This window comes from Lissotriton helveticus, chromosome 7, assembly GCF_964261635.1.
Source record: "Lissotriton helveticus chromosome 7, aLisHel1.1, whole genome shotgun sequence".
NCBI lineage: Eukaryota > Metazoa > Chordata > Amphibia > Caudata > Salamandridae > Lissotriton > Lissotriton helveticus.
The window spans coordinates 860,329,454-860,356,246 of NC_136068.1; the positions used below are offsets into that span (position 1 = coordinate 860,329,454).

At 49.5% G+C, this 26,793-nt stretch overlaps 1 protein-coding gene across 2 annotated transcripts in view; it reads right to left on the minus strand.

Annotated features, from left to right (window-relative positions):
* The window catches only part of SPDL1 (spindle apparatus coiled-coil protein 1), a 424,110-nt gene that overhangs the window by 189,193 nt on the left and 208,124 nt on the right, over window positions 1-26,793 (minus strand). For both annotated transcript variants that reach the window (XM_078653377.1, XM_078653378.1), the window contains exon 5: window positions 20,946-21,095. In XM_078653377.1, the coding sequence (XP_078509503.1) occupies window positions 20,946-21,095 (150 nt within the window). The remainder of the gene's footprint in view (window positions 1-20,945; window positions 21,096-26,793) is intronic.

Genomic DNA, 26,793 nt, shown 5'->3' on the forward strand with positions numbered 1-26,793 from the left:
CCTGCATTTCTTCACAAAACAAGAAACCAATGAAGATAGCTGATGTGTTAATACATTTTTGTCCCTCTTACCAAAGTCCACTATACGTATCGACCAAGTCGCTATATGAGTCACAGGAAGGCTGGTTTTTCTTAGCAGCTCTCTCCATCAGTGTATGGACATTAGCTATGACGTCTGAGGTAAGTCTGGTTGGATTGGATTCTTATCACCTTCCTTAGGGAGGACGTAATAATCCCATTCATTTGGACTGTCATCGCTAGGCAATTTGACCCCTTCCTCCAGGTTGGAATAAGATGAATCATAAGAATCCTTGTCCCCTTATGCTTAGGAGTTAGTGGGACCAGTTTTGTGTCACACTATCTCGAGGTTGTATCCCTTGGAGGCGAAGGGGGTGGAGGAGGTGTTGGAGGTCAGTGGAGGAGTTGGCTGCTCTGCCATGATATCGGCAATATCCACCCCTGGCGATAACACCTCAAGATGGCGCCCGTGGTGAAACGGAGGTAGAAGTGGGGGGGGGCGCGGTGAAACGGACCCAAGTTATGAGGTAACAATGCAGGGGCCACGACATCAGGAGCGGGCCCCCTGCTGCCCTTGCATCTTCCCAGCGGGCGCCCGCAGCTGGTTCAGCCCGTGATCACCGGATCTGCAGCCTCCATCCGCATGTGTGGCCCGGCCACAGTGTGTGAATGGGGGACCGTGGCCACAGCGGACGGGCGGGACAGGTTACACGACCGGGAGAGGATTTTAATTACAGCACTCACCCCCTACATATGACGAAGCCGCTAATGCTCCCCTGGGAGAGCCAAGATAGACATCAGCTTTTTGTCGCGCATGAAAGCTGGGCGGAGACCTGGGGATTTGTTTTAACACCCCTCCAGCTAATGACAGGGGTGGACTGTGGTGCCCAGTACAGGAGCGTGGGAGCATTTAGACCAGGGATCATGTGTGTGCAGCAGTGATGAAAGGAGGTGCAAATACTGAAGATGCTCCTCCTTTTTACTGTCTGTCTCCTTTTCCCCTCTTGTTCCTCCTCTGTTGGGTCAGCTCACTGGTTTTCTTTAGACTTGACCCTCGTAACTTTTGGACTGGAACTCGTGTGCCCCCCGCGATTTTGGGACCCTCTCCTGTTGTCGCTCTTGCCCTGGGTGCATCTTGCCATGTTGAGATGGTTTCCATCGATGCCCACGACCCCGGTCCGCCATTTTGTTGATTCTTGTCCTTTCCTTTGGTCCCTTGGATTCCATCCTGCTGACCTTGACATTTTTCCATATATGTGTGTGTATATATATATTACCTACTGGCGGTCGCCAGTAGGTATATATAGTTAGGATTTTTTCTCTATGGGTTTTTTGAAAATTCTATGTCTAATAACTTTGGCGTTTGTGGACGGAATTGGCTGAAATTTTCAGGAAAATGGCACATTTTGTTTCTGAGCAGCCCCTGAAAATTGGGGGGGGGGGTTCGTCGAGAAAAAAGGGGGGTCCCAAAACGTGTTTTTAACATTGAGTTTTCCATAGGGCGGTTGGCCTCACTTTTAGCCCGAACGGCTGAATGGATTTGCACGAAACTTGGCAAAATTGTAGGGACTGGTAGCCCGATGTGCCTTTTGTAGGTCTCAATATATGTGCTCCAGTGGATTTTGAGAAATTAACGTTTAAAAAAAGATATATATCTGTAACAACGGACCGGGCAGCGCTCCAGTTCGCGTACTTTTCGCGCAACGGAGCTTTGTGAAGCGAAGCCGATTGGTTCTCCGGCCTCTGTCAACATTCCAAACAGTCCGTAGCGGCCGCCATCTTGTCTCTCGGTAGGATCGAGAGACAAGAGGAGGCGAAAGGGAAGGGGCAAATGACGATAAGGGGGCATAGTAGATCCTCCCTGACCTCTTAGGTTTGATGTACCATTTTGCCAAGTTTGGTGTAATTCCGTTCAGCCATTCAGGCTGTAGACGTATCTAAATGTCAATAATCGAACGGCTGAATGGATTTGCACGAAACTTGGCAAAATATTAGGGACTGGTAGCCCGATGTGCCTTTGCTAGGTCTCAATATATGTGCTCCAGTGGATTTTGAGAAATTAACGTTCAAAAAAAGATATATATCTGTAACAGCGCTCCGCTTCGCGTACTTTTCGCGTTACGGAGCTTTGCGAAGCTGATTGGTTCTCCGGCGTCTGTCAACATTCTAAACAGTCCGTAGCGGCCGCCATCTTGTCTCTCGGTAGGATTGAGAGACAAGAGGAGGCCAAAGCGAAGGGGGAAATGACCATAAGGGGGCATAGTAGATCCTTCCTGACCTCTTAGGTTTGATGTACCATTTTGCCAAGTTTGGTGTAATTCCGTTCAGCCATTCAGGCTGTAGACGTATGTAAATGTCCTATGGAAAATTGCATGGGGAAAACACATTTGAAAGTGTTGAAATTTAGAACCAATTAAAATGTTACTTTGGTTGTGTATTTGTGTGTGATGAAAGTTAATTGGTTATGTATATATGTCAAATGAGAGGAAACCACAGCCATTTTGTGATACTACTGTCTGAGGTACATTTGTGAGGAATTTTTGGTGGTGAATTTCTGGTGTTTGATTTACACAGTACTAACACTTCTCCTACTTTTAAAAAGGTGAGTTGTTAATTTGTAAGGGGAACTATGTTGTACACTTGAAGATAATTTGAAAAATGTTTTCTGTTATTTATTTGCAGTCCTTCTGTTATACTAAATACTTGATAAAGTTAGTTTTATATTATGTATTACTAAAAACGATAAATGAAAGTGATTATTTTTTTCTGCAATTTACAGCAAGCAATTTCAAAATAAAATGGCTCACAATGAAGAGACCGTGGCAATTTCTTTTGAATTGTCCACTACATTGATTGAAATTGAGAGCACCAATAATGAAATATTGTCACAAGGAGGAGATGACTTGTATGATTCCATTAGATTGATTGAAATGGACAGCACCAATAATGAAATATTGTCACAAGGAGATGACTTGAATGATTCCACTACATTGATTGAAATTGAGAGCACCAATAATGAAATATTGTCACAAGGAGGAGATGACTTGTATGATTCCATTAGATTGACTGAAATGGACAGCACCAATAATGAAATATTGTCACAAGGAGGAGATGACTTGAATGATTCCACTACATTGATTGAAATTGAGAGCACCAATAATGAAATATTGTCACGAGGAGATGACTTGAATGATTCCACTACATTGATTGAAATTGACAGCACCAATAATGAAATATTGTCACAAGGAGGAGATGACTTGAATGATTCCACTACATTGATTGAAATTGACAGCACCAATAATGAAATATTGTCACAAGGAGGAGATGACTTGAATGATTTTTTTGATCAATCTGTTGATGGCGAATTTATCGAATGTTTGGAGACCATAGAGTTACAAGAATCATCATTGCAGACTTTTCATGAGGAAATTGCTGATGAGGACATGTTACTAGTTCTTTCAAATTTAGAAAATTCTGAAGAATAAATTTATATTTAGAAATCAAAAATTGTTTGAGACATTATTCATTTTTATTTTTAATTTATGAGGTTGTAGCGAAGTGATTGTAGTATAAAATGAGACTTATAGTATAGAGTGCAACATTTTTATGTTACATGGTAAGTTTACTCATATTTACTTCCCTTCTGCCACTATATTATCTCCAATGTGTATTTGACATCTCTTCTTCATCTCCGGCCTCCTTTCTCTCACTGTGTGTCTCCGATGCATCTTATCGCTGCTATTTTGTGTAATTACAGAAGAGAGTAAAATAAAATAGTTCGGAACGTGAAAAGGGGGCAAAGTAGAGTACCCCTCACCCCCTAGGCCTTTTCAGGTGGTCCCAAAAGGATCAGTTTCTGCTTTCCTGAGAGATTATGGTATGAGTTCCATATACCACAATAATTTGCATTACAACATGCAAGATATCTATCTCCTATTGCCAACTTTTGGAGATAGTCGCGCTAAGCGCGAATATCTCCAAAAAGTAACACCTGCCCTGAGCAGTTCTTAGCCATGTTATCCAATGGGAGGTGGATAACATGGCTAAGAGCATTAGCTCGGTAATGCATGAATATCGCTGACTTTTTAGCGATATTCATGCATTGCGGCCGTTTATTATCGCATTTGCGATAAACCTTGATAATAGCAAGGTTTATCTTCGATAATTTCTCACGATGCTTAGCGGTAAAAAATTCGTTGGTAAGCATCGTTAGCGATAAATATCGCTTAACTTTGGTAATATGCACCGTCTGTTAACGTTCGATTCGAAGGAAATGAGGAAGTGTTGAAAAACATTGTCTGCGCCATCTTGCCTTTTTTGAAATGCCACACTTTTGTCGTGCACGGCAGCCATTTTAGATGCCTTGACCAGACCCACTCTCTGCACGCTGTCGATTCGTAGCATGGCTCCCCACCCTCGCAAGCATCTTCCCCAGGCACTGGTCACCCCCGCTCTCTGTCTTATGCATCGGCAATAAACCTCCCCCCATCTGCGCTGCTCTTCCCTGAAAATCACACTCTGTGCCTGCCCGACACCTCCCTTTCGCCCTATTCACTACCGCACCCTCTGACACTCCTCTTCCTCTGTGTCCGATTGTCCAGGCTATCACCTAGCCCTGCAGATGTAGTTTATGGCCCCAGCTGTAAAGAATCACCCCTCTTCAAAGGAGTTATAGTAGATCAAGGCCCACACCCGATGAGATCCGTCACACCACACGTGTTCCTACTATCTGAAAACCATCCTGTATTGTGATTGGGGAGGGGACCGAGCCTGAAGCGGAAGATTCCAGGAATGACTCTTTGTACATCAAAGTTTTTACAATTATGTGTCACATTAAAAATATATAGCACTCCAACAAAGTAGTAGGAATATAAAACTTTAATAACATATAAATATATACAACAAAACAAAAACAGTAAAAACATTTAAACAACGAAGAGACCGTGGCAATTTCTTTTGAATTCCTGATGAGGACATGTTACTAGTTCTTTCAAATTATGAAAATTCAGAAGATGTTGCCTGGGGGTGGGTCGTCAGTAGCAGTCTGTTGTGCGAATAGTTCCAAGGCAGCAGAACGCGCTGAAATCTAGATGGCACGAAAGTGATGTCTAGTAAGTTGCCGCCCAGCAAATAACGGCGTGGGGCGCCGCGGGGGTGAGTGAGTCCAGTAGGCACCACAGCTATTCTTACCGGCATTGCAGAATTACTGCTGGGGACAATGCCTGTGCTGTAGCAGGGTCACAGCAGAAACAAAAAGGATTCTGTTGAAGATGTTGTTGGTTTTCAATTTGAAAACAGTTCTGGTGTCAACTGCTATGCTAATGTAGTGGTTAATGTTTTGTTTTCTCTAGAAAATGTAAAAGAGGGGGAGGCAGTCCAAAGTTCCGTTAAAAGGGCAAAGGAAAGGATCGGTGGTTTGAACTATCAGTCAAAAAGGGGAGGGGGTGCAACAATTTTTCCTACCGGGTCACACTGTGCTTTCACCGGAACTGAGGTCTGCAGGATTCTAGTAATTCAAAGTGAGGCTGGCGCCAGCATGGGAGCGCCGACGTCCCGCGGATACAGTTTCGTCACTCCACGGGCGATCATGGCAGTCATTCCCCATCGGGGGTCGGAGACTCCCGCGGCTCCTCTAGAATCTTCAAGGTCGTGGAGGACTACGGTGGTGGAGTCAACCAGTGACCGGGCCATTTCTTTATGCTGGGCCCGCTCTTGCCAGGTCGACCGCCATTTTGAGAGTTCGGTAGCTACTGGCGATCGCGGGGTCAAATGAGCGGACGGGCTCCACCCTGCCGGGCGAGACGTTGCAGCATGGCCACAGTGGAAGAACCCTTTTCCGGGCGCCTGGAGCGCTGAGGGTGCAGCTGGGAAGCCTCCACCTGGGGAGGCGGGAGAGGCCTGTTCGCACCGTCTCTCCCTCCCAGTGCACCCCACGGCGTCTCGCTTGAGATTTGTTATGGCCGGACCAGGCGATGAGGACGAGGGGGGGGGGGGGGGGTCGGAGGCATGTGCAAGACATCCCCCCCCAGTGTTGTCGCAGCCATTATTCAAGAAAGAAGAAGTGTCCCGTCCGTCTTCGGGCCGGGCTTCCGGTGGATGTCGGCCGGACGCCCCTGGCTCTGGCCCCATGAACGGGTTCCTTGGTTTATCGGCTGCAGCCGGATCCCGTCGGCCTCGGCCCCCCGACCGTTGGTGGCCGGACCGGAAGAGCATGTGGCGGGACTACCTGAAACTGTCAAGGGCCACCGCGGCCGGACTGGGAGAGAGAGGGGAGGGTCGAGGAGATATTCCCCCCCTGCAACTCTTCAGCGTTGTAAAGGCAATCCCCTGGCCGGGTCCCGCTGGCCTCGGCCTCTCCTCCGGCTACACCCTACGTTAGGATCTCCTGGCCGAGGCGTGGCAGCAGGACCCGCCTTATATGGGCTGCTCCCGGCTGGGCGTAGCCGCAACCCTGCCCCACCTTGGAAGTTTCCAGAGTGGGGGCGGATGTTCTACTGACTTGCATTTTCCCTAGTCTATCGATTTTTTTGGCGTGGCAGGCGGTGGGACAGCGAGGGGTGATTTGGTTTCTCTTACTGTTTTTCTGGTCTCTCACCACTGGCATATTTTAACGTTTTCTTGTTTCTAGGACATTAATAGGTTTTATCATTACGTTATGTTATCGTTTCTTTGTTCGTTGTTTAATAAAAGTTCATGTTCATCAGTGGCCTACTGATTTTCGTTTTCCTATTCTTTTCTTTCCAGGTTGTTTCATGCTAAAGTTTCTGTTAACAGGATACAGTGATCACTTTGTTATTATTGCATATGTCCTTTTCACTAGGGGTGCTCTCTGGTCGGGCCAGATGACGTATCTCTAGTAAATGGTCCGGGTGAAACAGGTGCATCAATCAGTGGGGAGTAGATAGGCATGACAGATTACAACGGGGGAGAAAGGTCCGCATTACGTACCCTTTCACTATTTGCAAAGATTTTCCTACGTATATTTGCAAACAGGGAATACCTCCAAAAAGAACCAATTCCCAAACAGTCAATGTTTGGGGAAACAATCAATCAATGAGGAACGAAATAGGCACGACGTGTTAAAGGTTTGCGTTACCTACCCTTCACTATCTGCAAAGGGAGAGAGAATATTCCTATTCTTCCTCGTTTGCAGGCAGAGAAGATTCTTAAGAGAACCAACTTCGAACAATTCAATGCTCGATTCAAACAATCAACAAGGGGTACTGTGAACACAAATGAACGCCGCTTATGTACATACACATTGGTATTATCAACAGGTTGTTCCTAATGTTTCTATTTTAGGGAGGTCAAAAAGAGATCCCATTAGTGGCCTACTGATTTTGCTCGATTCCTTTTGTTTTTTTACACGATTTTTCGCTATCTGCAAAGACTAAACAGAGTATTGCGACTCTGTGCTTGTTTGTAAATAGAGAATGAACCAAAGAGAACAATCAATCAAATGGAGAGAGAAGCAGGCACGACGGATTACAACGGGGGCAAAGGCCTGCGTTAACTACCCTTCACTATCTGCAAAGAGAGAGTACTCCTAATAGAAATGAGGGGTGGGGGGCAGCATTCAAAGCAGATCAGTGTGCATAAACACCAAAATGTTTTTACTTACCACGTACTTGACATTCGACAGCTTATGATATTTGCTATTAAAAAACCATTGAAATTCACTGAAAAAACCATAGGTTATAGACCATATATAGTTAGGAATTAGCATTTAAAAAAACCTTATTTTACTCACACAAAACCATTGAAATTCCATATATAGTTAGTTGCACTAACTATATATCGCGCACCCGCAATCCACTGCTGATCATGTCACATATTACATCATTCATGACATGGTCAGTGACATCACTGATGACATCACTGATGACATCTCAAATGACATCACTGATGACATCACTGATGACATCACTGATGACATCTCATTTGACATCATTCTTGTGCTAATACGATAAACCTCTTCAGACTCTAATATAACCTTAGATACACTCAGTGTATACAGACACTCACACACTGCCACTCATCCATGGAGTTACTCACACACCCAGTCAGTCATGCAAAGAAACAATCTCACCTCCATTTCTTCAACTATACAGTTAAACACACTTTACTTGTTGAAACATATACTAACACATATTTACTCTCTTATACAATCCCTGATACAAGTTCACAATGATCGATACAACCACTCACTCATTCAGTGGCTCTCATGCACAGTTATTTATATATGCCAACTCTCACATGTACTGTGTTTAACATATGTACTTACTATGACATGTAGCATTGAGATATCCATTCACTCATCAATACACTCATGCACACAGTCAACTGCCCATGTAGCTGTTTCCACATGCAGTCTTGAACTCATACACCTAGTGAATAAACTGCTCACACATCTATGCATAGAGTCACACACCTTCCAGCCACCCCCACACAAACTCAATCTCCCATAGAAATACTTGGGCAACCAATTAATAACACATATAGCCTCTCGTATAGCTAATGATCAACACATGCAGCAGTTTACATCACAACAGACATAATGATGCACAAATTAAGACAGTTTAGTCACTAACCCATGCATTCAGTGAGACACATTTAATCACTCACTCATACAGTCAGTCACGCACCTACTAAATCCTTCATCCAGACACTTATACATCCACTCATTCTTCAATATGTAAGACATATTTTAACTTTACAGAAACATACAGTCACTGGATGTTGTCATCAGTGATGTCATTTGAGATGTCATCAGTGATGTCATCAGTGATGTCACTGACCATGTCATGAATGATGTAATATGTGACATGATCAGCAGTGGATTGCGGGTGCGCGATATATAGTTAGTGCAACTAACTATATATGGAATTTCAATGGTTTTGTGTGAGTAAAATAAGGTTTTTTAAATGCTAATTCCTAACTATATATGGTCTATAACCTATGGTTTTTTTCAGTGAATATATATATATATATATATATATATATATATATATATATATATATATATATATATATATATATATATATATATATATATATATAGTAGACCTTGTACTCACTACCATTCCTATCTCTTCCTTGAGTGACTTTACAACTTGCACGTGGGAGGGGGCAGAGGAGGTGTGGGAGGGGGCAGAGGAGGTGTAAGAGGGGGCAGAGGGGGTGTAAGAGGGGGCAGAGGGGGTGTAAGAGGGGGCGGAGGGGGTGTAAGAGGGGGCGGAGGGGGTGTAAGAGGGGGCGGAGGGGGTGTAAGAGGGGGCGGAGGGGGTGTAAGAGGGGGCGGAGGGGGTGTAAGAGGGGGCGGAGGGGGTGTAAGAGGGGGCGGAGGAGGTGTAAGAGGGGGCGGAGGAGGTGTAAGAGGGGGCGGAGGAGGTGTAAGAGGGGGCGGAGGAGGTGTAAGAGGGGGCGGAGGAGGTGTAAGAGGGGGCGGAGGAGGTGTAAGAGGGGGCGGAGGAGGTGTAAGAGGGGGCGGAGGAGGTGTAAGAGGGGGCGGAGGAGGTGTAAGAGGGGGCGGAGGAGGTGTAAGAGGGGGTGGAGGAGGTGTAAGAGGGGGTGGAGGAGGTGTAGGAGGGGCGGAGGAGGTGTAGGAGGGGGTGGAGGGGGTGGAGGAGGGGTAGGAGGGGGTGGAGGAGGGGTAGGAGGGGGTGGAGGAGGGGTAGGAGGGGGTGGAGGAGGGGTAGGAGGGGGTGAGGGAGGGGGTGGAGGGGGTTAGGGAGGGGGTGGAGGAGGTGTGGGAGGGGGTGGAGGTGTGGGAGGGGGTGGAGGGGGTGGAGGAGGTGTGGGAGGGGGTGGAGGAGGTGTGGGAGGGGTGGAGGAGGCTTGGGAGGGGGTGGAGGAGGCTTGGGAGGGGGTGGAGGAGGCTTGGGGGGCTGGAGGAGCAGTGGGTGCAGCAGGAGTGGAAGGGGTGGAGGAGACGTGGGAGGGAGTGGAGGAGGTGTGGGAGGGGGTGGATGAGGCATGGAAGGGGTGGATGAGGCATGGGAGGGGGTGGATGAGGCGTGGGAGGGGGTGGATGAGGCCCCGGAGTGGGTGGGAATGGCAAGGCAGGGGGTGTGGGTGGCAGTGGTGAAGATGGAGGAGCAGGCCAGAAATGCCCAGTCAGCTGCTGAGGAAGAAGTCTTCGAGAAGTGTCCATCATCTGTTGCATTGTAATCAAAAAAAGCAACAGGTACCGCAAACATCAGGTTATGCACAGCCATGATTATGCTTATAATATTGATGCACAAGTTACTTACCTTCGGTAACGATATATCTGTAAGAAACATTAGTTAGTTAGATTCCTTACCTTAGAATAACCCCCAGGCGTCAGATTCCGGAAAGTTTGTCAGCAGTACCCCTGAGGATCGGTAGGCGTCGTCTGCGGCTGGTGATCGCCGGGATGACGTCGGAGTACTTAGATGCCGCCCTCGCATGCTGACGTCAGTTCTGTACATAGCTATCCGCGCCAGGAATGCAGAGCCATGCAAGAAACTGACACTGGTGGCATGAAACTAGGGCCCTGAAAGGGATGACCGTAACCCTAGATATCGGTTCGCAGAACGGGGAGGATGAGTGGGGCGGTAAGGAATCTAACTAATGTTTCTTACAGATATATTGTTACCGAAGGTAAGTAACTTGTGCTTCAGAAAGAAACACGTTAAGTTAGATTCCTTACCTTAGAATAGATACCCCAGCAATACCAACCCCGATGGTAGGTCTGTGAACCAAGATCACACCAGGAAGTCCTGGAGAACCGAACGGCAAAGAAGCCATCCACCCGGACTTGGCTGTTGAGGCAGTGGTGCTTGGCAAACGTGCGCAGGGAGGCCCACGTCAAATCCTGACAAATGTCCTGCAAAGGGATTCCCACTCACAAGTCAGTAGTAGCCGCCGGGGCCCGAGTAGAATGGGCGTGCAGCCCCTCAAGAGGATCCTTTTTAACCAAGGAATAACAGACCTTGATACACAAAACGACCCACCAAGAGATGGTCCGTTTGTGCACCGCCCGTCCCTTCTTAGCCAACAAAAAGTTGGTCGGCCACCCAGAACTGTTGTGTGCGGTTTAGGTAAAAGGGAAGCGCATGGTTTGGGTACAGACGGTGGAGCTTCTCTTCCTCATTCGAAAAATGCGGAATGAAGGTGGGCAAGGTAATGGTCTGGCCGATGTGAAAGGCAGTAACCACCTTGGGTAGAAAAGAAGGACGAGTTCTCAGAACAACTTTGTCCGGATGGACAGAGGAAAGGAGGCTTAGAGGAAAGAGCCTGGATATCACTCACTCTTCTGGCAGAGGTGATGGCAACCAGGAAAGCAGTTTAGAGAGTCAGAAGACGAAGAGGACAGTTGTGGAGTGGCTCAAACGGAGCACACATCAGATAGGTTAATACCAGATTCAAGTCCCACTGAGGCATTACGAAAGGAACAGGAGGAAACATGTGAGTAATGTCTTTCAAGAACCCATTTACAACAGGGGACTTAAAGAGAGAAGGCTGATCAGGAAGCCTCAAGAAGGCGGAAACAACTGAAAGATATCCCTTGATGATGCCCCGAGCAGAGCACTGCTGGGCCAGGGAAAGAAGAAAGAGGAGAACCTCGGAAAGAGGGGTGGAAAGAGGATCCACAGCCTTTGCTGTGCACCATGCCACAAATTTGTTCCACCTGCAGGCGTATTCCGTTTTTGTGGAGGGACGCCTGGCTGCCAGAATGACATCACAGACTTCAGGAGGCAAGTCAAATGGCATCAACTGCCGCTGCTCAATCTCCATGCATGGAGGTGGAGGCTGGACAGGTTTGGGTGGAGGACCGTTCCATGCTGCTGCGACAGAAGGTCCTCCTGAAGAGACAGTCGAATCGGGGGAATCGATTGACAGACCGAGTAGCTCAGGATACCAGTCCAGAGCCACAAGGATGACTTCGACCCGGTCGCACCTGATCTTCTTCAGCACTCGGGGCAGAAGTGGTATAGGCGGAAAGGCGTATAACAGACCTCAAATCCAATCGCGACGAAAAGCATCTCCGAGCGAGTGCAGCCTTGGAAACTCCAACGCGCAGAACTGATGACATTGCGAGTTCTCTTCGGTGGCGAAAAGATCTAAGCAAGGCTCTCCCCACTGCTGAAAGAGACCTTGCACCACGTCCGAGTTCAGACGCCACTCGTGATCCATCACGGCTGAGTTTGTCCGCCCTGGCGTGGAGAGAACACACCAGGTGTTAAACCACCAGGGTGATGCCCTGATATTCCAGCCATGTCCAGAGTCGCAGAGCCTCCTGACAAAGGGTCCACAACCCCACCAGGTCCTGTTTGTTGCAATACCACTTGGCGGTGGTGTTGTCCGTGAACACCTGCACTACACTTCCCCGGACAGAGGGAAGGAATGCCTTCAGTACAAGTCGGAATGCCCACAGCTCCAGAAGGTTGATATGGAGCCGGGAGTCCGCCGGAGACCAGAGGCCTCTGATCTCCGCCTCTCCCATGTGGCCCACCCATCCCAGGAGGGACACATCAGTCACCACTGCGTGCTCTGGTTGGGAAAGGGAGAGGGGTCTGCCACTGACCCAATCGCAGTCAGTGAGCCACCACTGCAACTGTCTCGCAGTGCCCTCCGAGATCAGGACGAGGTCGGACAGGTTGCCCTGATGTTGTTCCCACTGGAACTTCAGGTCCCACTGCAGAGCCCGCATCCGCCACCTGGCGTGATGAACCAAACGGGTGCAGGAGGCCACCAGTCCCAGAAGCCGTAGGGTTAACCGAACCGAAACTCGGGATAAAGGCTGAAAGATCGGAATCAGAGCCTGAATATCCCGAACCCGCTGCTGGGAGGATAAACCCGAAACTGCGCAGAGTCCAGAACTGCTCCGATGAAGAGGAGCTTTTGGGAGGGACTCAGGTGTGACGTCGGCACGTTGATGGAGAACCCCAGCAAATGCAGGAGGTCGACCTTAGTCTGGAGGTGGGAGACGACTGCCTGGGGCGAGCCCACCTTCAACAACGTCGAGATAGGGGCGATATGGGAAGACTGGAGAGGGGGCACTGGTGAGGCCGAAGGGGAGCACGGTAAACTGAAAGTGGTGGGCCGGCAGGAAGGGAATTTGGAAATAAGCATCCTGAAGGTCCAACACTACCATCCAGTCTCCAGGGTCTAGGGCAGCCAAAACCTGAGCTAATGTCAGCATCTTGAACTTCTCCTTCCGGAGGAAACCTTTGACACTCCTGAGGTCCAAGATAAGGCGTAGGCCCCCTTTGCCCTTCTTGTGAACTAGAAAGTAGTGAGAGTAACAAACCCGTCCCACTTCTGGGCCAGGAACGAGCTCAATGGACCCCATGGCCAAGAGGGCCATAACTTCCTCCTGTAGAAGTTGTAAGTGATCCCCCGACATGCGGTGGTACTGCGGTGGCATGGCTGGAGGGGTCGTCTTGAAGGGGAGGGAGTAGCCCCTTCGGACGATTTGCAGCACCCACCTGTTTGAAGTGATGGCACGCCAGTGGAGCAGGTGATGGCGAACTTTGCCTCCCACTGGCGAGGAATGGGTCTGAAAGCTCGGACTAGGAAGGCTTTGAGGCAGATGCAGCGGGAGCGGATGTGGACTGACTGGCTTTCTGTCCCCCTGCTCCGCCGCGGCGGAATGAACGTCTGCGACCGCGTTGAGGCTGGTTCTGCGGGCGAACGAATGTGCGGGGCGGCGCCCTTCCGTGGCCACGAAAGGCAGAAGGTCGCTGGCGCTGGGCCGACAGGCCCAAGGACTTGGCCGTAGTCCTGGAGTCCTTGAAGCGCTCCAGCGCGTGATCTGCCTTGTCGCTAAAGAGGCGACGGCCATCAAAGGGCATGTCCATGAGAGTGCTCTGGACATCCCCTGAAAAGTTTGTGGACCTCAGTCAGGCATGACGACGAAGCGCCACCGTCTTTGCAATCGCTCTGCCCAGCGAGTCAGTGGTGTCAAGTCCACACCAAATGGAATACTGTACCATGCTGCATCCCACCCCTCAGCAAGAGCCTGGGCGAGCCGTGTCTTGGCCTCCTCCGGACACTGGGGCAGCACGTCCGCCACCGTATCCCACAGAGAGTGGGAGTAATGGTCCAAAAGGCATGCTGTATTAATGGACCGCAACCCTAAAGTGAGGGAGGAAAACAGTTTCTTGCCAAACTGGTCCATCCTTTTGGATTCCCGGTCCAGAGGTGCAGTCGGAAGGCGGTTTGGGACGTGGAGGCCTGGATAACCAGATTCTCTGGGGTGGGGTGGTGGGGTGGGGTGGGGTAGGTTGACAGAAAGCAGGGGTCCCCCGGGGCTGGGTGGGGGTGCCGGGCCACGTTCCGATCCACAGTAGAGACTGTGGTGGGCTTCGACCAAGTGCCCATCAGAACGTCAGTGAGGGCCTCATTAAGCAGCAGAGGCTCTGAAGAGCTTACTGGCGGTTGGAGCACCTCGGTGAGGAGGTTAGTCCTCACGGCCACTGCAGGGAGCTCAAGGCCCAATCGCGTGGCCGCCCTGACCAGCACCACAGAATAAGTAGCTCCCTCCTCCGTAGCCACAGCCACAGAAGGAGAAGAGATAAAACCAGTGTCAGGCAAGTGTCTAGACCACTGGCCTTCTCTAGCTCGTCTGCCCAGTCCTGACTTAACTGGCACTGCTGTGCCAGAGGGTCCTCAGACCCCTCTCAGTCCTCCCCTTAATCCGTGTCCTGATAAACAGGCATAAATGACTGAGCCGGGTCAAAAGCGAAGGGCTCACCCAATGGCGCCAAGCAGCGCCGCACCGACGCTGGACCCAGACCCGGACTGAAACCAGGGACGGCGGCGTCCGAGGGCGGCACCAGGAGCAGCACCGTAGGGGTCGGCACCAGCGGAAGAGTCGTAAGGTCAACTGGCGTCGACGGGGATCCAGGCCTGGATCCCACGGGGCCTGCGGCGTCGTGACCGAAGAAGAAGACGGCGCCGGGGCTGAAGCCGCAGGCACGCTAGGACCCCCAGTCGGACCTGCGGGGCCCGAAGGCATGCCGGCGGGAAGAGAGTTCTCATGGCCACGAGGTAGTCTCAAACCTCGCCTGGAGTCGCATTGAGTCCAGGGACCGGAGGGTGTGGGACCGGATGAGACTCCTGCAGCTCCAACGGAGCCGCGCGGGTTGTGCCACCCGAACCCTCGGCCTAGTCGAGCAACCGGTGAGGGGAGTCAGAAGAGCGATGTCGTCTCTTCGATTTCTTTTTGCCATGCCTCGACTTACCCAAGTGCGAGAACTTGGAGCCTGACGAACGGTGAGGACTGCAGCTCCGCAAACGGTTCCTTGACTTCCTCCTCAACCGGGACCTCGAGCGGCGCAGAACCGACTGCTGGATCTCGAGAAGCTTGCGGGACCGCTCCCGCCTAGCTTTCGATGTCAAGAAGGCACAGCAGTCGGGGCACGACTTGTCATCGTGGTCGGCCCCCAGACAATAGAGACACCGGCAGTGGGGGTCGGTAAATGACAGTCAGTGACAGGCATCACACGTGATGGCTTGAAACCGGGCATCCCTACTGGCACCAGGAGTCGAAGTCGACTCGAAAAAGATAGACAAAATTGTCCAAAAAATGACTAAGGCTATGCTGTACCCGGATATACGCTTGCTGGCACGAAAAAAGGAACTCACGTCATCGCGCGAAGGCGGCGTCTAAGTACTCCGTCAACGTCATCCCGACGATCACAACACCGACGGCGGAGGCGCAGCCGATGCCTACCAACACGCAGGGGTACTGCTGACGAAATCTTTCCGGATCCAGTCTGACGCCTGGGGGTTATTCTAAGGAAAGAAATCTAACGAACGTGTTTCTTTCAGATAAGACTTATCAACAAACGTCTTTGGCTGATCATTGTTATGACTAGTATTCTCCTCACCCATTCAGAATCCTTTAATTTCTTGCCAATAGCAGACATCTAACTGTGTAGGGCTATAGGCAGACTATGAAGCATCTTTGTCACTGCAGTCATCTTCCAATTGTGAGTCCAAGATTTGTGTTGGAAGATTGTCTGTCACTTCCATAGGTGAAAAAGTGGTTGGAATGGAAAATAAAATGTTGTGGACAGTGCGGTCAATGTCATTTGGAGAAAGGACATCCTTAGTATCACCTTCGACAAGGATCTCAATGTCAAAGGAGCGGACAGTGGTTTCGACAAAGGTGGTGCCGTCAACGACTATGTCTTAGTCGTCGACGATGGTACGGTTGAAGATGATTCTGGAATTGTTGTTGACGACTGTAGACACCTAGAGGCTGGAAGTCAATCAGAGGGTCCAGCACGCTTGATTTTTATGTAGTTTTTTGCTCAGGCTGGTGATCATCATGCTTGGAGTGGTTTCTGTGGAAGCGCCATTCTTTTTAGTGCGAGAAGGTGACTTGAAGAGTTTGAAGTTGAAGGTCCAGCTTAGGAAAATGGGCATGCCTTCTTTTTTTGTGCCACCTTTGTTGAAGTGTTCAGCGGAGCACTTTTTATGTGGAATCCGCCCTAGAATGAGCAGCATCCTCCTTACGAGAATGCTGCTTTTCTTCTCCGATTGATAAAGGGTCAGTGTTCTCTCTGTGTGTCTATAAGGGCTTTAGATGGAAAGATAATACAAATGTCACATCACAAAGGTTTCTGCCCTGGATAAAAACAACTACATTGTTCCTGTGGGTCATACGTGTAGATTTTCTTCTAACAAGAAGATGAACAGAACTTGAAAATACTTTTCTTCTTTCAGCCATTGTGACAGATGACGAGAAAGGGTCTCCTTGGCACAGAAATAAAAGGAATTTACACTATAAATAACTTACAGCAGTATTCAAGCTGAAGGTAGGGCTGGTGTAGTTCCAGGATAGAGCAGTAAAAAAGACAGGATAAAGCAATTCAGCGGTTGGAGTAGAACTCTGCCTGGGAACGAACTCGCACACAAAGCGAAGTAGAAAATCTGAACTAGGGGGTCCTAAAAGGGGAGTAGGAGAGCTCGCATTTCCACCTCAATAGCTGAAATTTTAGTTGCTTCAAATGAGGTGGATGTGCTTCCAAACAAACACTTTTGTTGAGGCCTATGGCCAATTTAACACGGTTTACTGTGGTTTTAATATTGCCGGGGATTCCCAGCCTGGAGATAGGGAATGATTCAAGCACATGACTGACTATATGAAAGATCTGTATTGGAGAACTGAAATTCTGTTCAGAATATAGAGCCGCATTCATGGATAAGAAACAGAAGCTGAAATCTTCAGTAAGCTAAAAACACTCTGAAAGAAAAAATATTTGTAGACAATCGGAAACTAATGCAAATGGACTAGAAATTACTCATGGAAGTTGGGAGGGGAAAGAAAAAAAAAGGAGAAATTATTACTTTTAAAGTGTATGTCTTTTTCTTTTCATCAATCACTCCGCAATCTTCCTCAGTAATTGGAAACCTGACACTTTCAATATTATAGCAAGATGTCACTAATAATAATAATTACTTTCCTGTAATAAAAAAAGCATTATTAGTGACATCTTGCACTAATATTTAGTGTCAGGTTTCCAATTAATTGTGAGGGACTATCAATATCAAAATGTTAGGTGGAGTTGTTTTTAAGTCTCGCGCCTAGCGATTCACTGCGCAGCAGTGCACGCGCAAAGAGAGTCCTTTTGTCCGGGGTTCAGTAATGGACCCTGGAATTGTACACGCACACAATTCCAGGGTCCATTACTGGACCCCGGACAAAAGGACTCTTACTTTTGTGGCTTGCTATTGGCCTTTGCCTGCGTGTTTTTTTTTCAGCTAGCATACAATAGGCCAAATGCAGGCGCATTGCTCCACTCATGGCCTATTGGTGTCTATTACGTGCATTCCTGCCATATGGTTTCAATTATCGTGCCCAGACACAGGCGCGATAATTGAAACCATATGGCTTTGGCGCGCGCGCGGGCAGGCACCACTCGCGGCTTTCTATGTTTCTGAAAGCGATCGCTTTCAGTTTCGCGATCGCTTGACTTGTTTACATTTTTAACGAGCACTCCCTCAAGTGTGCACATCTCGATTACATTGTGGTGCCCGCATCACAGCTGCCGCGCTTCCATTGCTCTTTACTCCTTGTTTCTAATAGCGATCGCTTTCACTGCCGTTTTTGTTTTTTGTGTGTGGCCTCGTCATTTTTTAGAAACGCAACAGAGGTTGTCTAACCGATGCCAGACAAAACAAGGCTCGAGCCCTGCAAGCAGGAGCCACCACACAAAGGTTGCCCCACAGCGCAGTGTATAGCAATCAACACATGAAGCACGTGCGGCCGTCTCTGGAAATCTTTATCTCCAGAAGCGCAATTAGCACCTCTGAACGGTGAGAGTCTGCAGAAAGGATGTGCCCGGAAGCGGCTGTAGAACTCCAGATGACCCGTCGGTGCAAGGTTGAGTATGTGACACATCTGTAAAGTAGGTTCTGCACCCAAACAACCAGCCAGAGGCGCCACCTCGTCCCCTCTGAACTTACATTTCCAAACACCACCAAAAGCCACCCTTGGGTGGATCGTGCACTAATTCTCCAAAGAGGAAACGTATTTTCGGTGCCTAGTTATCGCATCTTCTGGGTCCTGCGCTCAAATTCTTTATTAGTTATAAAAACATAAAACAAAACAATTTGAACCAGAGGGGTCCACCCAGCACCTTTTAAACAGAACTGAGTGTGCAAAGATGCATCCTTAGTCCACAGAGGCGCACAGAAATAAATAGTCTGCACTCTCACTCACCCGTAGGCATTTTTACCTTCAGGAAAAGCAGAGAATAATCCAAAAGGCTATTCTAGTCTAGACTCTGCGCAGACAGGTCCCCCTCTGTGCTGCCAGTGCATACATGTCTGTTGCGCCTGCTGCTGTCCCGGGATCAGCGCCGTCCACAGCAGCCTGGGAGGAAGATGGCAGGGCCTGGGGGGCTGCTCTCCCCTGCAGAGGCCAGAGGCGGAGCCGCAGCACTGCCCCCCCCTTGGGAGCCCACCTAGGAGCACCGAGCGGTCTCCAATGTGGTGCTCGCGTCTCCCACTCTCAGCCCCCCCCACCCTCGCCCTCTTCCCCCCTCACGGGCTACTTATGAGACAGCGGCACGTAAAAAAAGTAACAAAACCCAGCCTCTGTGCAGCCGCACTCATGACCCTGAAAGCCCTTCTGCCCCGTAGCGCCCAATGCCGCACATTGAGCTGGTGGCACAGGGCACCTCAGGGAGGCCAGCATTATGTCACTGAGTGAGACCTGTTACCACAGCCCTCCGCCCCGACGTGACCACTTTTCAAAGCCTTGTGTCTCTGGAAACCCCTGACACCATTATTTCATTACAAAGAGGGACACGCTAAAGGAGCAGGGTGGCTTTCTCCCCTTTATTTTGATTATTTTTCATTGTGTAGGTGTGGGGAGCAGGATTGCTACCTAGGTATCGTCCACCCCCACAGAGATGGCCGTCCCGGGTGGGGTGGGAGGAGGGGGGGGGAGGGGCAGGGGGTCGGTGGTGTGCTGTGGTGTGGTGTGCATGTTCATTCACACACATTAATCACATGGTGGAAACAGTGCGGGCTTAGGAAGGAAGTTTGTTAGTGAAAGGACTATTACAGAACATACTGAAGGGGTGCGCCTATCCCAGATGCATCTCTTCTTAGCGGAGATCTGTGTTGGTGTTACGCAGGAGTTTGATTTACATTGGTCTTGGTGGCATTCTTGCTGGGGCACAGCAGTGGTTAATTTGTAAAGTAATGAGTGCTGGTGCCCAAAGCGCTGCTCTGTGTAGCGTCCTGCTGGTTTATTTATTTTTTATATACATGCTAAATAATGGCGCCCACACGTTTCATTTGTGTGGTGATGATCTAACCCGCCCCAATGTCTAGTGGTTCTAGATAGGCGAGAGGGACAGCTATAGGAAGTATTGTGGAAGGTGGGGAGCAACATTGTGCCAGGTTGACCCTAGTTCGAACAACGGATGTTAAGCCCATCTGCAAGCCCCTGTGGTGGCCAGGCGCTCACGACAGACAAGACAGCCTACCCACATTCCTGGGGCCCAAGCCACGCCGGTGACTGCAGTCCGCGGTCGTATGACTTATTGCTTCATTAGTATTTGCTGACTGACGCTAGAGGTCTGCTGCAACGTTAATACCACTTGGTATATATCATACATGCAAACATTACTCTGGGGACAATCAACTGCTGTGCGTTAAACCACATTTCAACAGCCAGCATAATTTCTGAGGTGAGTTGAGTTTTAATGGTTGTAAATTTATTAGAACAAACAGTTCGAGTACTGCTCACATGCAGTTATTAATTTTAATTATATTCATTAAAAAAGAATGCTACTCGTGCTGCCCTCACCAAACACAGGTTAGAGAATAATCACACCGGAAAATGGACAGGGGTCAGTCACCCTGCAAATGTGCTGGCTTGCATTAACCCTTCTCAACACCTGGTCCTACGAAGCAGCTAATGATGCCTCCACTTTCTTGCTGTGAAACAAGAAAGACCCGCCCTACTTCCCTTTTTCTTTATGGCCCTCCCTCTTCAGAGCATGTGAATGACCCTGCCTTCACTGTCACAATTATGGTGAGGTTTTACTGGCGCTGGCAACGTGGAGTTGCTTACGACAACCATCATTTCCAAAGCAAACGGTCTCACATTTGTGATAGTTTGAGCTATTGGCATTGTACATGACAATGCCTTTTATTTATCTGTTTTAAAAACCAATACAAAAAAAGGCATTGTCATTTACAATGCCAAAAGCTCAAACTCTCACAAATGCGAGACCTATTGCATTGCAAATGCTTGTTAATATTTCTAAAGGATTCATCTCCAAGCCAGCTGAAACTATCCTAAACATTTAAGAGATGTACTTCCTATTACTCATAAATCATTTTTTTAACTTCAGCATCAGCAGATCCTTTACCAGCATTTGCTCTGAAAAGAGAAATATTTCAAAAGTTTGCATTACGTCTGTGTATACAAACCTCCAGAGCCCGTGAATACGAAACAACTTCTTTTTCCCGTTCTTCTTTTTCAGTCTGTACACGTTCAAGTTGCCGATTTAAATTGCAATTACTACTTTCAAGATGTTCCTGACGATACTGCAGTTCTTTCAGCTCATCTTCTAGAGTAGCCTGTAGACATGAAAAATATTATTAATTTAGTTGAAAACGTATTTGGTCTTACAATAAGTAGCACTAAACGGCCACCCACACAAAAACAATAGGACCAAGGCTTCTTCCATGAAACTGTCTGACTAGCTTCTTGTGGAGACAAAGCCACGGTCTCCATCTATGCCACCTGATTTGCCACAGTTGCTGCAGCGCTGCTCTCTTCCACATTACTTGCTCCTACTCTTCTTATTAAATCACTTTGTCCTCTATGGGCAGAATCAAATATTTTGATAAATAAAGTCATAGCTATTGATTTGATCAATACTTGTTTTCAAAATTAGAATGAATCGGCAAATTACTTTGGAGTAAATGGAACACGTGTTTCATGACTTCGCTAATCTCGAGCCGTATCCACATCACTAGAATCCGGTATGTTCTGCATCGTTTACAGCTAATTTTTTTCTGCGCACTGTAATGTCTTACTAGTATCTGTGTTGGTTCCTATCATCGTAAGTTTTACATGTACCTATTTAATAATAATGCAGGTTAAATGATGCAACCTAATCAAGACAGAAAATATGCTGGCTCTCAAAAGAACCATTCAACTATGTTACTTTTTATTTACTGTGAGAAGTTAGCCTGGCATATGATGTCCACTATTCTAGTGGGCACCTTGCACCAGTCTAAACGACCCTTCTTGATGGTGGTTGTAAAGTCAACCTTATAGACAAGCTATCCTAGTGGTAGCATGGACCAGCAGTCTTAGGATAAAACTTCAGAGAGCATGTGAAGCCAGCTGTGTTACCATATATGATCCCTTGAATACCTAATGTAAGGACACCACACAAGGTATATATCAAATATATATGCATTTATTACTAACACAACCCCTCTGCACTCTTTATGAGGTCAGAGTTCGAGATACGTTACAAGTTACTCATTAAGCATACTATAAGTTGCACAATTACAATTCTGCCCTAGGGTCCTCACAAACCATATACTAAGTAAGTGGTATAAGAACCACTTCAGGAATAGTGAATAAGCCTAGGGCCTGGGGAATCGCTGGGGCTATACTACAGAACCAAAGGTTAGGAAGTAGGAGACCCACGGGAGACGCGTGCAGTGTGGAAACTCAGTCGCGAGTTACCATTGACTTACAATGGAGAACGAAGAAGTCACAAAGTTACTGATTAAGGACACTTCCGGGTGGACTACGGTGAAACCCCTTTTAACTAGGACACTTGAAGAGTCAATAACCACGGGAGCGCCGGAGTACTAGAGTTACCTCACCCAGGGAAGCCGGGTGCATAGGTGTCTTTTCGTGTCGGGTTTCATCGATGCTTTCAATGGAGACCCGCAAAAGAAGTGCTGCAGGCGGCCGAAGGAAGAGTGTCCGGGTGGATCCAAGGGTGGATCGAAGAACTGGGGACAGAGTCTGGGTCACTAGCCAGAGACCAGGAAGGAACCAGGATGGAACCAGGTGATGTCGCGATGCAAACAGGTGAAGAGGTGAAGCTTGTCTCTGCAGCCACGAGGACCAGGAGGCATCGACCAGGAGCTGGATTCGAGCTGGCCCACGAAGGATCTAGTTGACTGCGGTGTCGGTATCCGGATTGGACCCAACAAACCTTGGCAACCGCAACCCACGCAGGAAGTGAAGATTAGCTTCAGGTCAGACCAGCAAGGTCTGAGGAGCTTCTCCTTTGCAGGGAAGCTGGAGCAAGCCTGGAGCAACCAGGAAAGCAAGATGATTTCAAAGGTTAGCCTTCTGGGGGCTCACTAGCCAACGGGCTAGCAACCGGGAAGACGTGTCGAGCTGAAATGCAGGAGCAGGACCCACACAGCTTTTGTGGAGGGAGTGGGGCTGAGCTTCGGTGCAAATGGTGCTCGGGTCTGGGGCTTCTCGTATCCCAATGCACAACTGCGAGTTACCTCAGGAGTCGATGCAGTTAGCCATTTGCAGGATGTCCAGGGAGTATGGTCCCACGTCTCTCGTGTCCGCCATGGGTCTCTGCTGTGCTGTGGATGTGGATCGGAGTCCAAGAAGTCTGGAAGTCCAGTTCGAAGTAGCTGAGTCGTCGGGTTCCATCGGGAGCATCGACAAAGCAAACTGGCAAGTTACTGGTGGTGCCTGTTTGAACAGGGTGGTCACTCCTGGACCACAAGGGAGATGTCTTCCGTCTTCTAGTCGATATAGAAAGTCTAAGGTCCAAGAGTTTCGTTTCAGAGTTTCGTTCCAGGATAATCTAATGTCTCTAGACACAGCTCCTATCTTTATACTAATCTAAGGGGCTGGATTACCTGCTAGGTCCCTCCTATGGGGGGACCCTGAGACGGGGGTGGTTACACCCCTTTCTCTTTGTCCAGTTTCGTGCCAGAGCAGGGCTGGAGTGCACCAGCAACTGGTTTGAACTGGGCTATGCATGGAGCACCTTGTGTGCCCCAGGCAGTGTCACGTTTTGCAGCCCTCCCTGCCCCAATACACTAAAAGCCTGTCTGGGGAGGTGCTAGCACCTCCCAAGGCAGGAAACCTATTGTCCAGGCTTCCATTTCCGGAGTTTCGTCCAGCAGCAGGAGGTCAGACTCGTGTCTGTGGCAGCAGCATCCATTTTGTGATGCTGAAGCTTTGTTTAACTTTAACAGGGTAAAGCAGTAACGAACATGTCTTCTCCCTCTAGAAGGGTGGAATGCTACCCCCGCCGCCAGAATTGGCGGGGGTAGTATTCCAAAGCGTTTGACACCTTACACGACATGTTTTGATAAAGCCAAACCAAAGTTAGCATTAACGAACAAGTTACTTACCTTCGGTAACGATATATCTGTAAGAAACAGTAGTTAGTATTAGATTCCTTACCTTAGAATATCCCCAGGCGTCAGTCTGGATCCGGAAACTTTTGCGTAGCAGTACCCCTGCGCGTCGGTAGGCGTCGTCTGCAGGCGTCCCCTGCGGCTCCGCGTCGTCGGCGTCGTGCGCCGTGATGACGTCGCTGGAGTATATAGACGCCGCCTCCGCGCGCTGACGTCAGTTCTTTGCACACAGCTTTTCCGCGCCAGAACACGCAGAGCCATGTGAGAACCAACACTGGTGCCATTTGAAACTAGGGCCCTGAAAGGGATGTCCTTAACCCTAGGTATCAGTTCGCAGAACGGGGAGGATGGGCGGGGCGGTAAGGAATCTAATACTAACTACTGTTTCTTACAGATATATCGTTACCGAAGGTAAGTAACTTGTTCATCTGAAAGAAACAGGTTAGTATTAGATTCCTTACCTTAGAATAGATACCCCAGCAATACCAACCCCGGTGGTGGGTCTGCGAACCAATACAACCTACACCAGAAAGTCCTGGAGGACCGAACGGCCAAAGAAGCCATCCCTCCGGACTTGACTGTCCAGGCAGTAGTGCCTCGCAAAGGTGTGCAGCGAGGCCCACGTGGCCGCCTGGCAAATGTCCTGCAAAGGGACTCCCCGGCCCAGGGCAGTAGTAGCCGCCGTGGCCCGAGTGGAATGGGCCCTCAGCCCAACAGGAGGCTCCTTCCGAGCCAAAGAGTAGCATGCTTTGATGCACAGGACGACCCACCGAGAGATGGTCCGTTTCTGTACCGCCCTTCCCTTCTTCTCACCCACGTAGCCAACAAACAGTTGGTCATCCACCCGGAACTGGCGTGTGCGATCCATATAGAATGAAAGCGCACGTTTTGGGTCCAGACGATGGAGCCGCTCTTCATCCTTTGAAGGATGCGGAGGCGGGAAGAAGGAGGGCAAGGTGATGGACTGCCCAATGTGAAAAGCAGAGACTACCTTGGGCAGGAAAGAAGGTCTAGTCCGAAGAACCACCTTATCAGGATGAACAGACAAGAAAGGAGGTTGAATAGAAAGAGCCTGGAGCTCACTCACTCTCCTGGCAGAGGTGATGGCTACCAGGAAGGCCGTCTTTAAGGTTAGAAGACGGAGAGGACAGGAATGAAGGGGCTCAAAGGGAGCGCACATCAGGAAAGTCAAGACCAGGTTCAAGTCCCACTGAGGCATCACGAACGGAGTTGGAGGATACATGTGCGTGATGCCCTTTAAGAATCTTAACACAATAGGGGACTTGAACAAAGATGGCTGATCAGGTAGCCTCAAGAAGGCGGAAAGGGCAGAAAGATAGCCCTTGATAGTGCCCAGAGCAGAGCCCTGCTGGGCAAGGGAAAGGAGGAAGAGGAGAACCTCAGACAGAGGGGCAGAAAGGGGATCCACAGCCTTTGCTGTGCACCATGCCACAAATCTGTTCCACCGGCAGGCGTATACCGACTTTGTGGAGGGACGCCTGGCTGCCAGAATGACATCACAGACTTCAGGAGGCAAGTCAAATGGCCTCAACTGTCGCCGCTCAATCTCCACGCATGGAGGTGGAGACTGGACAGGTTCGGGTGGAGGACCGTCCCCTGCTGCTGCGACAGAAGGTCCTCCTGAAGGGGCAGGCGGATCGAGGGACCGACTGTCATGCTGAGTAGCTCGGGATACCAGTACCTTCGAGCCCAGTCCGGAGCCACAAGGATAACTTGGGCCCGGTCGCGCCTGATCTTCTTCAGCACTCTGGGCAGAAGTGGTATAGGCGGAAAGGCGTACAACAGACCGCAACTCCACTCGCGCCGAAAGGCGTCGCCGAGCGAGTGCCGTCTTGGAAACTCCAACGCGCAGAACTGATGACATTGCGCGTTCTCTTCTGTGGCGAATAGATCTAACCAAGGCTCTCCCCATTGCTGAAAGAGGCCTCTCGCCACATCCGAGTTCAGACGCCATTCGTGATCCACCGAGCACCGACGGCTGAGTTCGTCCGCCCTGGCGTTCAGAGAACCTGCCAGGTGTTGAACCGTCAGAGTCACGCCCTGACGTTCCAGCCATTGCCAGAGGCGCAGAGCCTCCTGGCAAAGGGTCCACGACCCCACACCGCCCTGTTTGTTGCAGTACCACATGGCGGTGGTGTTGTCCGTGAACACCTGCACTACACTCCCGTTGACAAAGGGGAGGAATGCCTTCAGTGCTAGGCGAATCGCCCGCAGCTCCAACATGTTGATATGGAGCCGGGACTCCGCCGGAGACCAGAGGCCTCTGATCTCCGCCTCTCCCAAGTGGCCACCCCAGCCTTGGAGGGACGCGTCCGTCACAACCACGTGCTCCGGTTGGGGAAGGGAGAGGGATCTGCCCCTGACCCAATCGCGGTCCGTAAGCCACCACTGCAACTGTCTCGCAGTGCCCTCCGAGATCAGGACATGGTCGGATAGGTTGCCCTGATGCTGGGCCCACTGAAACTTCAGGTCCCACTGCAGAGCCCGCATCCGCCATCGGGCGTGATGCACCAGAAGGATGCAGGAGGCCATCAGCCCCAGAAGCCGCAGCGTCAACCTGACCGAAACCCGGGATAACGGCTGAAAGATGGGAATCAGAGCCTGAATATCCCGGACCCGCCGTTCCGGAGGATAAACCCGAAACTGCGCCGAGTCGAGAACCGCTCCGATGAAAAGGAGCTTTTGAGAGGGACACAGGTGTGATTTCGGCACATTGATGGAAAACCCCAGCTCGTGCAGGAGGTCTGCCGTCATCTGAAGGTGGTGGACGACTGTCCGGGGCGAGCCCGCCTTCAACAGCCAGTCGTCGAGGTAGGGGAAGACTGAAACCCCTAACCGGCGCAGATGAGCTGCGACCACCGCCATCACTTTCGTGAACACCCGTGGGGCG